The 14,236-nt window shown below is 44.8% G+C and overlaps 1 protein-coding gene across 1 annotated transcript; it reads right to left on the bottom strand.

Annotated features, from left to right (window-relative positions):
- Positions 1 to 8,709: 8,709 nt before the first annotated feature.
- On the bottom strand, positions 8,710 to 10,366 carry LOC307049525 (ubiquitin-like protein 7; the record flags this gene model as incomplete). Its single annotated transcript, XM_079699090.1, has 5 exons — positions 8,710 to 8,796; positions 8,905 to 9,027; positions 9,611 to 9,778; positions 10,025 to 10,074; positions 10,336 to 10,366. 5 exons carry the CDS (start codon positions 10,364 to 10,366, stop codon positions 8,710 to 8,712), a joined length of 459 nt encoding a protein of 152 aa, XP_079555216.1.
- Between the last annotated feature and the right edge of the window lie 3,870 nt (positions 10,367 to 14,236).

Raw genomic sequence — 14,236 nt, 5'->3', positions numbered from 1 at the left:
ACTAGCTAACCTAATCAGGTAAAAAAGGGAAAGAGCATGAGTATGCAAGATAAGAAATGACAAGGAGGAAATAACCATTGAAAGAGAAGAAAAATTAAAAATCTTAAGATACTACTTTTCACGAGTCTAGACAAACGTATCTGAAAATGTAGATCAAATAGATAACTTCCTAGGAAAATATTGTTTACCAAAATTGACCCTAATAAACATAAAAATTTTAAGCAAATTAAATAATTACTCCTCAAAAATTCACAAGGCCCAGAAGAATTCATAGGAGAATCTACCAAACCTTCAAAGCTACTTAAAAAGTTCCAGAGCATAGAAAAAAGAAACTCCCACATTATTTTTAAATAGCCACATGCAATTTAAAGAAATCAAGAGGGAAGAGTAGTCTTTGACGTTTATCCACATACTTACCATTTCCGATGCTCTTCATTCTTTCCTGAAGATTAAAGTTTCCATCTGGTTCCAGGCAAGAAAAGGAGAAATAAGTGAAAAGGAGAGAAGTAGTGATACTTATAAACAGAAAGCAAAGCTTTTTGAGATATCTTTGGGAGAGTTTTGCTTATGTCTCAATGGCCAGAAAACTTTGATGTGATTTTTAGATGGGCACATTGCTTTCCTAAACAAATTCAGGGTTCTGATGGTAAAGAAGACATGGAGAATGCTTATTGGGTAGAAAGAAATCAGTGACTGCCACAGTCCACCCTTTTGGGTATCCATCCTTCCATATACAGAATATGCTCCCTCCCTGATGGGGACAGTTCCAAAGTCTCAGCCAGACACTGCAGCCATCTCAAAAGCCAGAGTCTGTATCCCATATGCAGTTTTCTCCACTTAGCCCTGATGTGAATCCTTATACAAAGTCCAGTAACCTACAAACTAAAAGCCAAGTTATCTTCCCCCAACATATCCCATATATAATATTGGAGAAGGAAAAAAAATAAACTCCCACATGGGAAAGGGAAGAATGGAAAACACATCAAAGCTACTGCAAATATTAGAGCTATGGGCAAATACCGGATTCTGCTAGACAGAAGCAGCCAGGACTCCCTGCCGGACAGTAATTTCCTTACTCAGCCAACCTACTCTCTGGGTGGAACTTTTTCGATTGTGCTCCATGGTCCAAGTTCCATCTGCTTTTGAGATGACTTCTTGTGCATTATCCTCTTTAACCATATCTGAAGTATAACTTTGGAGTGGATGCTCTTTCTGTTGTGTGTGTTCAGGGGCCTGGGGTTGAAAAATGATAAGGTTTTGCTGGTCAGGTCCTTAAATTTTCATTTTTGGTGATATGATTCCCTCAAAAATGTTGTAGGCTTCCAGTCTATTTGCTTCTTCTTCAATCCTATGTTGCGAGTAACCACAGCTGAAGCTCCTATGTAGCCATAGTCTGTAAACCTGAAAACCCTCCTCTATTACGTGTTGGCCTCTGTGCTCTGCTTATCCTTCTAGCCTTCAACTTAGTGCTCACTGACTTGAGACAACTGGAAACAAAAGGCTCTAGGAGGAGAACACTTTGCAGACCCCACTTCCTCTGTGGAGTGGTGATTCTTAAAGGAAGGTGCTTAGGAAAGGCCCAGGACACCAGTCTCATCTTCTAAGCTATTGCTTGGTGGCCACCACTCTTATTTGGAGAACAGAAGCAATGATCTTTTTCAGCCCTGCAAGCCTCCAAATTATGAGATGTTCACTCAAAGGAAATTTGCAGGCCCTAGCCAGAGAGCCTTCCTTAGTGAAGCGGTACTTCCTTACCTTTTTTATTCAGCCTGCATAACTCTAGCTCATTGGTCTCTCTCAGGACTTTGTTGAAAATAGAATGAAGTCACCAGCACGTGCCAACATTCTGAATCATTCCAGCTATTTTCCCTAACACAACAGACTTGATTGGCATGTGGGGTATCTCCCATAGAAGAACAAATTGACCAAATGTTCCACCACTGACTAACAAGGTCATTGGCATTCCAGTATGTAACGCATGTACACTCAGAACCCAAAAGCCCATCTCTACCACTCAACAAATCCACGTTTCAGATTATATTACTTGCAGCATCCCACTTCAGTTGCTGAATTCTCTAAGTGATAGAACTGCATTTGGCTGCATTTAACAGAAACCCAACAAAGTGGCTAAATCTATAAGGGGTTTATTATTCTCATGTTACAAGGGGTCTGGTATAGGCAGTCTGGGAACTGGTACAGCTGCTCAAGGAATCAGGCTCCTTCTATCTTCTTCTGCCATCCTTAGTGTGTGTCTTTCGGCTTCAAGATCATAATTTGGCTGTTACTCTTCCTGCTTTGAAGGCAGGAAAAAGGGGGTTGGGAAAGGCACAATGCATGTGCCAGTTGAATCTGCCCTCTTTCTTTTTTAATCAGGAAATAAATCACTTTTCCAGAAGTATCACCAGGGACTTTCAGTAGTATCTTCTTGGCCACATTGCCATGCTTAGCTCCAGGGGAGTAGGGGAGACACATTTTTTTTTTGTTTTTTTGTTTTTTTTTTTTGCGGTACACGGGCCTCTCACTGTTGTGGCCTCTCCCGTTGTGGAGCACAGGCTCCGGATGCGCAGGCTCAGCGGCCATGGCTCACGGGCCCAGCCGCTCCGCGGCATGTGGGATCTTCCCAGACCAGGGCATGAACCCGTGTCTCCTGCATCGGCAGGCAGACTCTCAACCACTGCGCCACCAGGGAAGCCCAGAGACAAATATTTTTAAATTACTAATACAAAGGGGGTTCTGTAAGTAAAGAAGAGACTAGGGACTTCCCTGGTGGCGCAGTGGTTAAGAATCCGCCTGCCAATGCAGGGGACACAGTTTCGAGCCCTGGTCCGGGAAGATCCCACATGTCACGGAGCAACTAAGTCCGTGCGCCACAGCTACTGAGCCTGCACTCTAGAGCCCGCAAGCCACAACTACTGAGCCCGCGAGCCACAACTACTGAAGCCCGTGCGCCTAGAGACTGTGCTCTGCAACAAGAGAAGCCACCTCAATGAGAACACTGCACATCGCATGAAAGAGTAGCCCCTGCTCGCTGCAACTAGAGAAAGCCCACGTGTAGCAACAAAGACCCAACACAGCCAAAAATAAATAAATAAATAGATTTATTTAAAAAAAAGAGAGAGAGAGAGACTAGATATTGGATAATCAGTTACTTCTGCCAGACAAATGCAAACTGTTTTACACAAGAAAAGGAATATCTTGGATCAAGTAACTAAAAAGTCCAGAAGCTGTGCTTGCTTGATCCAATGGCTTAAGAAAATCACTAAGACTCCGGTTTCTCTTCAGCTCTCCACTCTGCCTTCCTCCATGTCAGAATAAACTGAGGCTGATTCCCCTTGTGGTCCTCAGATGGCTCCCAAGGCCACAAGCTTTCTCATTCATGCCCAGTGGGAAATATAGAGTATCAGCATCCCAGCATCTGTAGCTGACATGCTCAGTCCATCACTGGGCTCAGAGGATGGAATTCACGGATTGGCTTGGCCTAGGTGGTGAGCTCCAAACCTACATCTAGGATGGAACCATTGCAGGAACTGCAAGGATCGGATTCCCCAATGGAAAGTATGGTCTGTTGAAAGGGGGCCAGGGACCTCTGGGGAAGGAGGTGGGGAAATGGATAATAAGAAGACAACCAACATATGTCCTTAGGGTAGCTAAAGAAGAAGGAGTCAGTCAGAAGGGGGATTAGTTAACAGTGGAAACTCTGAAAAAAAGGAGGGTCTCTGAAGCGACATTGTCAGTGTTCATCTGAGCATTGGCTGGGGAGAGGGAGGTCTCATCCAAGGTCATATCCTGTCCAGTTCCAGTGGCAGATCCATTTTTACTGTGAGGGTCTTGGAAGCACACTCCTGCTATTCTCGGCCCCCGACTCCCATTCTGGTGCTCTGGTTTCAGCTCACCATGCAGCCTTCTGATTATATTTGACTTCCCAAGTTGTTTTCTTACAGGGAGTGAGTATCTTAATCAGAGACGAATGCTTGGCAATTCTGGTTCATGATGGGAATTAATACATCAGCATTCTGATTTTTAAATTTGCTTTTTTTTTTTTTTGGCTGCACTGTGTGGCTTGTGGGATCTTAGTTTCCCGACCAGGGATTGAACCTGGGCCCTCGGCAGTGTAAGCATGCAGTCCTAACCACTGGACCGCCAGGGAATTCCTCAGCATTCTGATTTTTACATTAATTGCTGACTCACTGTGTCAGCAAAAGCTCTTTTCTGAGTCTGTGTGGCTGAGGACCAGACCCCGAAGTCCTGGTGTTTCCAGAACATCTGACAACTTGTGAGTCTATTAGCAACAAGCCAATGGGTGTTCCTTGAAGATCCCCACATTGCACGCGTCCAACCCATTGTCTACTACTTGCGTACTGATTTGAGGTTTCCTAGAGTTCAGGGTCTTATGCTGGAATCCCACTGTATCATTCCTGATGCTGGAATGATGCAAAGGCTGGGTTAGAGCTGATGCAAAGTTCTTTTTCATCTTCAGGATCTCTTGCTGTGAGCCTCATGACCTGCCTAGCTGCCCTTTTGATCCTACAGTAGAAGAGTCTATGCAGTACAAACTTGCATCTTACATGAACAGACACTTCACACAAGAGGATATACAAATGTTCATATGAAAATATACTCATGCTTATTAGTCATAAGGGATATGTAAATTAAAATCAAAATGAGATATTACTACATACCCATCAGAATGGCTAAGATTAAAAAGACTTGGGGGGCTTCTCTGGTGGCGCAGTGGTTGAGAGTCTGCCTGCCAATGCAGGGGACATGGGTTCGTGCCCCAGTCGGGGAAGATCCCACATGCTGCAGAGTGGCTGGGCCCGTGAGCCATGGCCGCTGGGCCTGCGCATCCGGAGCCTGTGCTCCACAATGGGAGAGGCCACAACAGTGAGAGGCCTGCGTACTGCAAAAAAAAAAAAAAAGACTTGGGAATTCCCTGGCAGTCCAGTGGTTAGGACTCTGCACTCTCACTGCTGAGGGTCTGGGTTCAATCCCTGGTTGGGGAACTAAGATCTCATGAGCCACACGGTGTGGCCAAAAATTAAAAAAAAAATTTAAATTAAATTAAATTAATCATTTATTTATGTATTTATTTACTTTTGGCTGCGTTGGGTCTTTGTTGTTGCGCGCGGGCTCTCTCTAGTTGCAGCAAGTGGGGGTTACTATTTGTTGTGGTGAGTGGGCTTCTCATTGCAGTGTCTTCTCTTGTTGCAGAGCACAGGCTATAGGCATGCGGACTTCAGTAGTTGTGGTTCGTGGCCTCTAGAGTGCAGGCTCAGTAGTTGTGGCACAAGGGCTTAGCTGCTCCGCGACATGTGGGATCTTCCCGGACCAGGGCTCGAACCCGTGTCCCCCGCATTGGCAGGTGGATTCTTAACCACTGCACCACCAGGGAAGTCCCAAAAAATGTTTTTAAAGACTTGACAATACCCAGTGTTGGCAAGGATGTGGAGAAAGTGGGACTCAACATTTCTGCTGGGAGTGTAAAGTGGTACAGCTACCTGGGAAGTCTGTTTGGCAATATGTATTAAGCTGAACATACATTTATCCTATATCCTGGCAATTCTACTCTTTTTTTTTTTTTGGCAGTTCTACTCTTAACTATGTATGGAACAGAAATGCATACATATGCTCACCAAAAGACATATGTAAGAATAGTCATTGCAGCATTATTCCTAATAGTTCTAACTGGAAAATAATCCAAAAGTACATCAACAGTAGAATTAATAAATACATTGTGTTCTATCCAAACCATGTTATACTATAAAGCAATGAAAATGAAGGAACTACTACTGCTATTCACAGCAAACTGGAAGAATCTCATTAATATGATGTTAAATGGAAGAAGCCAGACACGAAAGACTATATATGGTATGATTCCATTTAGAAGAAGTTCAAGAGCAGGCAAAAGCTAATCTATGGTTAGATGTCAAGGTAATGGTTACCTCTGGAGGAGGAGGTGGGTAATGACTGGGAAGGAGCCTGCGAGCTGCTTCTGAGTGCTGCTAAATTCTCATTTTTGTTTTGGGTAGTGATTATATAGATGTGTACACTCTGTAAAAAATTCATCTGGTTACACAAATGATAATTTGTACACTTTTCTTGGCTGGGCTGAGTGACATGTCCATAGGTCGTCTGATAGCTAACCTAGGCTGGCCTCTTCTAGAGCAGTTTAGGAGACTCAGCTCTGCAACATGTCCTCCAGCAGGCTAGCCCAGGCCTGTTCTCCTGGTGATGGCAGTGGTGCAAAAGGGCAGCTCCCAATGTTCAAGTCCATTTCAAGCCTCTGCTTTCGTCATACCTGCTAACATTCCATTGGCCAAAGAAAGTCATGTGGTGAAAGCTAGAATCAAGGGGAAGGCAGGTTACTCCGCTCATGGGCACTGCAAAGTTATATGGTAAAGGGCATGGATCTAGGGAGGATGATGAATTGGGCCATCAACACAATCTACAACTTGTGGGAGAAAGAAAAATGAAGTTAATGATAATATAGTGAAACATATACGATAATTGAGAGAAGTACAGGGTGCTTTAAGGGTGCAGAAAAGGGCACATTTTATATTTTATCTGATATTAAAATTATTCACGGAAAAGTTTATGCATGGACATTTCCCCTTCTAGACCATGAACTTCTCGTATATGCTTCATTTTCACACCTTCCACAGCTCCTGGCATAAAGTAGGCATTTGAACATTTGTGAAATAAATGTTCAGCCATAAAGGTAGTAATTTCTTCTTCGCCCATTTTTATTTCAGGCTCTAGGAGAAGAAGGAGACCCACATATGCAGCAAGACATATTTTTATATTTTACAACCATTTTAGTGAACTCATAATCTCCATTACAGAATAGGCTCCAGTCAAGCGAAGGGTTGGAGGAGTTCCAGCAGAGAGATGGGTGGAATCATTCAAATTTTGATGTGTTTCCTTTTTCTGGTGGTGGTTGGGTGTCTTCTATGTATTTTTTAATATTGCAGTTAAATATACATAACATGAAATTTACCATTTTAACCATTTAAGTGTACAGTTCAGTGGCATTAAGTACACTCACATTATCGTGCAACCATCACCGCCATCCATCTCAAGAACTTTTTTATCTTCCCAAACTGAAATTCTGTATCCATTAAACAACAACTCCCCATTCTCCCTGCTCCCCAGCCCCTGGCAACCACCATTTTACTTTCTGTCTCTATGAATTGCACTACTCTAGGTGCCTCATAGAAGTGGAATCATACAGACTTTTTGTGACTGGCTAATTTCACTTAGCATAATGTCTTCAATGTTCATCCATGTTGTAGCATGTGGCAGAATTTCCTTCCTTTTTAAGGTTGAATGATACTCCATTATAGGTATATACCACATTTTGTTTACCCATTCATCTATTGATGGACACTAGGGCTGCTTCTACCTTTTGGCTATTGTGAAGTAATGTGCAAAGCAAATTCCACCCAAGTATGGAATTCTGGGGTGGAAAGTGCCTCAACACTCAATTTGAAAGTGAGATGAGGGGCTTCCCTGGTGGCACAGTGGTTAAGAATCCGCCTGCCAATGCAGGAGACTCAGGTTCAATCCCTGGTCCGGGAAGATCCCACATACTGCAGAGCAACTAAGCCCGTGTGCCACAACTACTGAGCCTGCACTCTAGAGCCCGCATGCCACAACTACTGAGCCCACGAGCCACAACTACTGAACCCATGCACCGCAGCTACTGAAGCCCTTGCACCCTAGAGCCTGCGCTGCAACTACCGAGACCAAGAGCTGCAATTACTGAAACCCACGTGTCTTGAGCCTGTGCTCCGCAACAAGAGAAGCCACCGCAATGAGAAGCCCATGCACTGCAACGCAGAGTAGTCCCCACCTGGGCGCAGCAACAAAGACCCAACACAGCCAAAAAAAAAAAAAAAAAGAAAAAAAGTGAGATAAATCATAGCTACATTAGGACCATATAGCTAAGACTCATGGCCTGATTAACTTTCACCAGAGTTTTCTGATAATGATACCAGGAAGAAAATAAGGATTACTTTTCTGAGGGGACTTCCCTGGTGGTCCAGTGGTTAGGAATCTGCCTTCCAATGCAGCGGACGCAGGGTCCATTCCTGGTCGGGGAACTAAGATCCCACATGCCGCGGGGCAACTAAGCTCACATGCCAGCACAGTCAAAATTAAAAAAAAAAAAATTGCTTTTCTGAGGGTGATAAATCTGTCTGAGAATTTAGGTATAGGATGAGACATTAAGCCAAGCTTCATTATTAACCCCAGCAACAATATCCAGAGTGTGGCAGACACCATGATTTCAAACTAGTCTCAAGGGTGGAATGTCATAGGTGGACTGACATAGGCCATTTCTAAGGTTGATTGCCTCTGCCTGGACACCATGTCCCCTCAACCAAACACCCCTTCCCTGCCTGGCTAACCTCTAACTAATTCTTTGACAGTCACTCCAAACACCCCTTCCTCAGAAAAGTTTTCCCTGACCTAGGCCCTCACCTCAAGCCTGGGCGGGGCTTCTCGCCCTGTTGCTCCCTCACTGCAGTAACTGCCTGGCACCCCTCCATGGCAGGGATGAGCACTGGCTCGTCTCTACCCCAGGAGCTGGACCCCGGCCCGGTATATACATGCTCAAGGCTCAGTCCCCGCTCACAGAATGGATGAGTGTCTCTTCAATTAAAACTGCCACAAGTATTCAAGCCAGGTGGTCAGCGGAGCCGGCTGTGGTCACTGGGTGCAGGAGTGGAAGCCACAGGGACAACTGCCCTTGCTGGGAGCATCCTCTCCTGTCACACTGCCATGCCCCAGCTGTTCCTGGAGCAAAGCAGGCCAAGTGGGAAGGGCCTCCAGAGAGCAGAAGCAGGCTCAGTGTCCAAAGTTAACTAAGAAGTCATGTGAACATCAGGAGTGGGGAAGACTGACCTGAAGGCTGGGCTGCCCGGAGGCCTGCAGCGCATGTTGTAGAGCTTGGCTGAAGAGATCATTGGTGATGGGCGTCCCTGACTGGACGCCGGATGACACTGGGGAGGTCCCTGAGGAATGGCCCTAGAGACAAACCAGGGTCAGCGCCACGCTCAGAGACACCTCAGTCTCCCAGCGCATACCCACTGCTCTCACATCACCCCAGGGTGCCCCTGGGTGCCCCACGACTGCCTCCCAGCAGGGGCCTGCATGAGACAACCACACAGAGGTACCCCAAAGCTCTCTATGTGGGCAGGAAAGGTTCTGTTCTCTTTTGCTCCAGGGAGATGGAATGGAGCCCCCGACCTAGCCTAGGACCCAGCACTGGGAGAGATGGCCTTGGAAGCTGGAGTGACCGTCACCAGGAATGCTTAAGCCTGTGATGTCTGGCCACTTTCAGGGACAAGTAAGGGTATATTGTGTGACGGGAGGTTCTTCCAAAGTGCTGGCAGGAGTTAATCTGGCCTGTGATGAACCCCAGACTTCTAAGCCCTGAAGGCTGGTGACGGGTGGTCGCCTGAGCTGCAGTGGGAAACCCACCAGGGCTCCAGGTAGAGTTTGGCTCAAAGCAGATCCAGCTCTAGGATCAGCAAAGGTAAATCCATTCTACCACTGGGCCCTTCTCCCTTAGGGGCCTGGCCTTGATCTTCCCGCCCTCTCTCCATACCTGGGTGCCAGGAGTTGGCGTGTGAGAGCTGCTCTCTGGAGTGCTGGCCAGGGCCAGGGCGGTGGCCAGCTCGCTCTGGGTGATAGGCCGGGGCCCGGCAGCTCCACTGTACCCCAGGGAAGCTGGGCGGGAGCTGGGTGTGCTGCTCGAGGGCGTGGACCTGGCGCTCTGAACAAGAGAGGCACCAAGAATCAGGGAAGCAGCCCTGTGACGTTCTCAGATGAACCCCACCCCCGCTCCAGGAACAGTTCTTGGGGAACCTCCCCTAGCTGCCAGGTTCAGACAGCAATAGTACGACATAGCTGGGTCACCAAAGGGCCTCCGATCACCTCCCAGCTGGGGCGTGCCAGGTCCCAGCAAGGGGTGCATCCCCAGCACCATCTCCCCCAAATGGCAGGCAGCCAGGCCACTTACTGGGTGAAAGTCATCCTCATCATCAGAGAGCCCTTCAAACAGGAAGCCACCTGGAGGAGGGAGAACAGATTTCAGGAGGAAGAACAGAAAGGCACAGGCGCAGCTCCAGAATCTCAGCTCTAGTTACTCTCCAAATTCATATTTTCATCTCTCCCCTTGGAAAATTACAGGACAGATGCACTCCTTGACTCAAATTGAGAGTTCCCAAGGAACGCCCTCTGCCAGCACTATACATAGCTGCTGAGTAAAGCAAACCCCTGGACCACCGCCCACTCCCGAGGGGGCCTGTGTTCCACTGTCCTGGGGCTCACCTGGCATATCCCGGTACGAGCTGGAGGGCATGCCCCGGGAAGAGGAGTTGCCCCTGTGCTGTGGCTACGGGCTGCCAGCAGACTTTGAGCCTTACAGCTCTCTCTGGCGTGGCAGCTTGCACACTTACACACTCACCCAGACCCACACGCTCCCCTCCCCGTAGCGACAGCCCTGGACCCGCAGAGCCATTTGCACGCACTTCCTGCGGCGCCGCACACTCCTCACTCACCCAGGCAGCATCTAATCCTGTGTCCCGCCACTTGCGCCACGCTTCCTACCTTTCCAGATAGCAGAGTATAAAATATATTTATAATTTGGTATACGAAATATCAATTTGCAGAGACGTGGATGGACCTAGAGACTGTCATACAGAGTGAAGTAAGCCAGAAAGAGAAAAACAAATATCATATATTAATGCATATATGTGGAATCTAGAAATATGGTACAGATGAAACTTTTTGTAGGGCAGTAATAGAGACGTAGACGTAGAGAATGGACATGTGGACACAGTGGGGGAAGGGGAGGGTGGGACGAACTGGGAGATTAGGTTTGACATAAATATACTATCATGCGTAAAATAGATAGCTAGTGGGAATCCCCTATTTTCTTGAGAACTAGGATTCTCAGTGTGGAAAAGGAAAGAAACATGAATATACAAAAGGTTACATAAACCCCTGTAGTCTTGAATTTGAAGTAGCAGTATAAATTATTTCTATTTCAATCTTTATAAGCATAGATCTATATATAGATATAGATCTAGCTCTCTCCCTAGCTCTCTCCACTGAAGCAGCTTAGAAATAATGACCAATCCAGTAGAAATAGGCATCCCTAGTGCCCAGATTGTGGTTTTGAAATTCAATTTCCCACTAAAACCCATCTGAGCTTTTAATTAAAAAATTTTTTTTATTCCCCCCACCCCCTGTCCCCTTTAGAGCTGATCAGGCTCTAATCCACGTGTAGAGATGTATGCTCAGGCTAGGAAGCTCAATACCTTGAGAACTGCCCTGAATGTTCAATTTTGCCCTGGGTTAACCTCAGCCTGTTGGATACCTAGAATCTCTGGTTCATTGAGGGGTGAAGGTTTGTTCACATGTGAGCCTGGAAATGCAATTCAGTTTGGACCTCTTACTGTACTGTACCCTTAAAAAAATTTTTTTTAATTGGGGTATAGTTGCTTCATTTATTTTTCATAAATTTATTTATTTTATTTTTGGCTGTGTTGGGTCTTTGTTGCTGCGCGGGCTTTCTCTAGTTGCGGTGAGCAGAGGCTACTCTTCCTTGCAGTGCGTGGCCTTCTCACTGCGGTGGCTTCTCTTGTTGTGGAGCACGGGCTCTAGGCGCGTGGGCTTCAGTAGTTGTGGCTCTCGGGCTCTAGAGCACAGGCTCAGTAGTTGTGGTATATGGGCTTAGTTGCTCTGCGGCATGTGGGATCTTCCCAGACCAGGGCTCGAACCCGTGGCCTCAGCGTTGGCAGGCGGATTCTTAACCACGTGCCACCAGGGAAGCCCTATAGTCGCTTTATTTATTTTTATAAAGATATAATTTATTTATTTTTAGCTGTGTTGGGTTTTCGTTGCTGTGTGAAGTCTTTCTCTAGTTGTGGCGAGTGGAGGCTATTTTTCCTTGCGGTGCACGGGCTTCTCCTTGTGGTGGCTTCTCTTGTTGTGGAGGATGGGCTCTAGGTGCGTGGGCTTCAGTAGTTGTGCCACGCAGGCTCAGTAGTTGTGGCTCGCGGGCTTAGTTGCTCCACGACATGTAGGATCTTCCCGGACCAGGGATCGAACCTGTGTCCCCTGCATTGGCAGGCGGATTCTTATCCATTTCGCCACTGGGGAAGTCCTCATCTGAGCTTTTTGAAGAAATGGCTCTTTGTTGTGTTTGGGGCAGGAAATGTAAAGATGAGCCTGGAACTCTTGTCATGCCAGATAGTAAGGCAATGATCAGAAAATTTTAGGTTAAGTGTTAAAATGACGCAGCCTCAAGTTGAAGAGGCTCCACTGTGATGGTTACCATGGATTTCAATATAAGCAAATGCAGGTAAATATATTGTGGAAAATGGGAGCCATTTTGGAGAAGAAAGGTAAAATTATAGAGGAGGGGAAGACTAGAAAAGAATATGTAGGGTTGAATTGGAATTTGAAGTATTGGTATTAGAACTTATGTAATAAACTATACTCCAACAAAAATTAATGAAAAAAAGAACATATACATATTATTTCATATATGTAACATATATATGAAACAGAAATATAGATGAATGGGTTTGTGTCTGTAAATATGTATTTCATAGGTCTATCCACTGAGAGGAATTGGAAAATGATGACATCTCAGTGACAATAAACACACCCATACTTGGATTCTAAATACTATTCACCACTAAAAGGAACCAAAACTGTTTGGATTAATGACTGATATGAGAAACTTTGTGAAAATCTCCCAAATAATTTATGAAAACAGCAGTGAGGTGATCAGTCTCCACCTACCTGGGACAGTTGATGAAATTTAAATTACATCTGTGGATTAGATGGTAGAACTGTATTAATTTCTTGATTCTAATGGGTTGTACTGTGGTAGGTAGGAGAGTGTGTCCTTGTTTTCAGGAAATAGCCACTGAAATATTTAAAGGTAATGGGGCATCATATCTACAACTTGCTTTCAAACAGCTTGGGGATGGGGTGGGAGAATAATATATAGAGAGAGAGGGTGAGAAAAAATGATAAGGTAAATGTTATAAAATGTTCACAGTTGGGGACTTTGGGTGGTTAAGAGGGAATTATTTCATACTATTTTTGCAACTTTATTGTAAACTTGAAACTACTTTAAAATAAAAGTAAAAATATCACATTCTCAAAGACAATTTGAGCACATGGGGAAATACTCAAGTTAAGTGAATTATGCAGTTTACTAACATATGCAGTATAATCTAAATTTTGTTGAATATAAAATTTATTTAATTCAATAAAATTATATTTTTAGAAACATTAAAAAAGTTAACAATTGTCATCTATTAGTGATAGAGCCATGTTAAAGCAAAATAAATTTGGAGGACTTATGCTACCAGATGCCAAGACCTACTCTAAAGCTACAGAAATCAAGTTGTACGGTTAGTGGCACAAGGATATAAAAATACATCAGTGGGACAGAATAGAATCAGAAATGGACCAATAGATAACAGTCACCTTATTTATGACAAAGCTGCCAGTAAAATTCAGTGGGGATGGGATTAAAAAAAAAGTAGTTCTCATCAATTGATACCCTATGGAAAATAAGAATCTTGATTCCTATCTCACTTTATACATAAAAATTAATATGAAATTACTCATAGACCTAAACGTGAAAGATAAAATTTACAGAAGAAAGCATAGGAAAATATCTTCATAATTAGGGCAGAGATTTTTTAAATAGGACACAAAAAGCTCTACCCATCAAAATAAAATTTCATAAATTAGACTTTCAAGAAATTCTTTAAAAATCCCATTAAGAGAATAAAAATACAAGCCACGAACTGAGAGAAGATATTCACAATATACATTTTTGACAAGGACCTACATCTGTTAAGTTCTTAATTTTAGTGACAGTACTTCTTATTTCTAAAAGTTCTTTTTGGTTCTTCTCAAATCTGCCTGTTCTTTTTTTTTATCATGTGTTATTCTTTCTTAAGTCCTTAAGTCCTTTCTTAAAGTCCTGATAGTTTCTTCAGTGACTTTTTTTTTTTTTTTTTTTTTTTTTGGTACGCGGGCCTCTCACCGCTGTGGCCTCTCCCTTTGCGGAGCACAGGCTGCGGATGCGCAGGCTCAGCGGCCATGGCTCACGGGCCCAGCCGCTCCGCGGCACGTGGGATCCTCCCGGACCGGGGCACGAACCCGTGTCCCCTGCATCGGCAGGCAGACTCTCAACCAC

This window comes from Hyperoodon ampullatus (assembly GCF_949752795.1).
Source record: "Hyperoodon ampullatus genome assembly, chromosome: 3".
Lineage (NCBI taxonomy): Eukaryota > Metazoa > Chordata > Mammalia > Artiodactyla > Ziphiidae > Hyperoodon > Hyperoodon ampullatus.
This window is presented reverse-complemented; position numbering and strand designations above follow the sequence as displayed.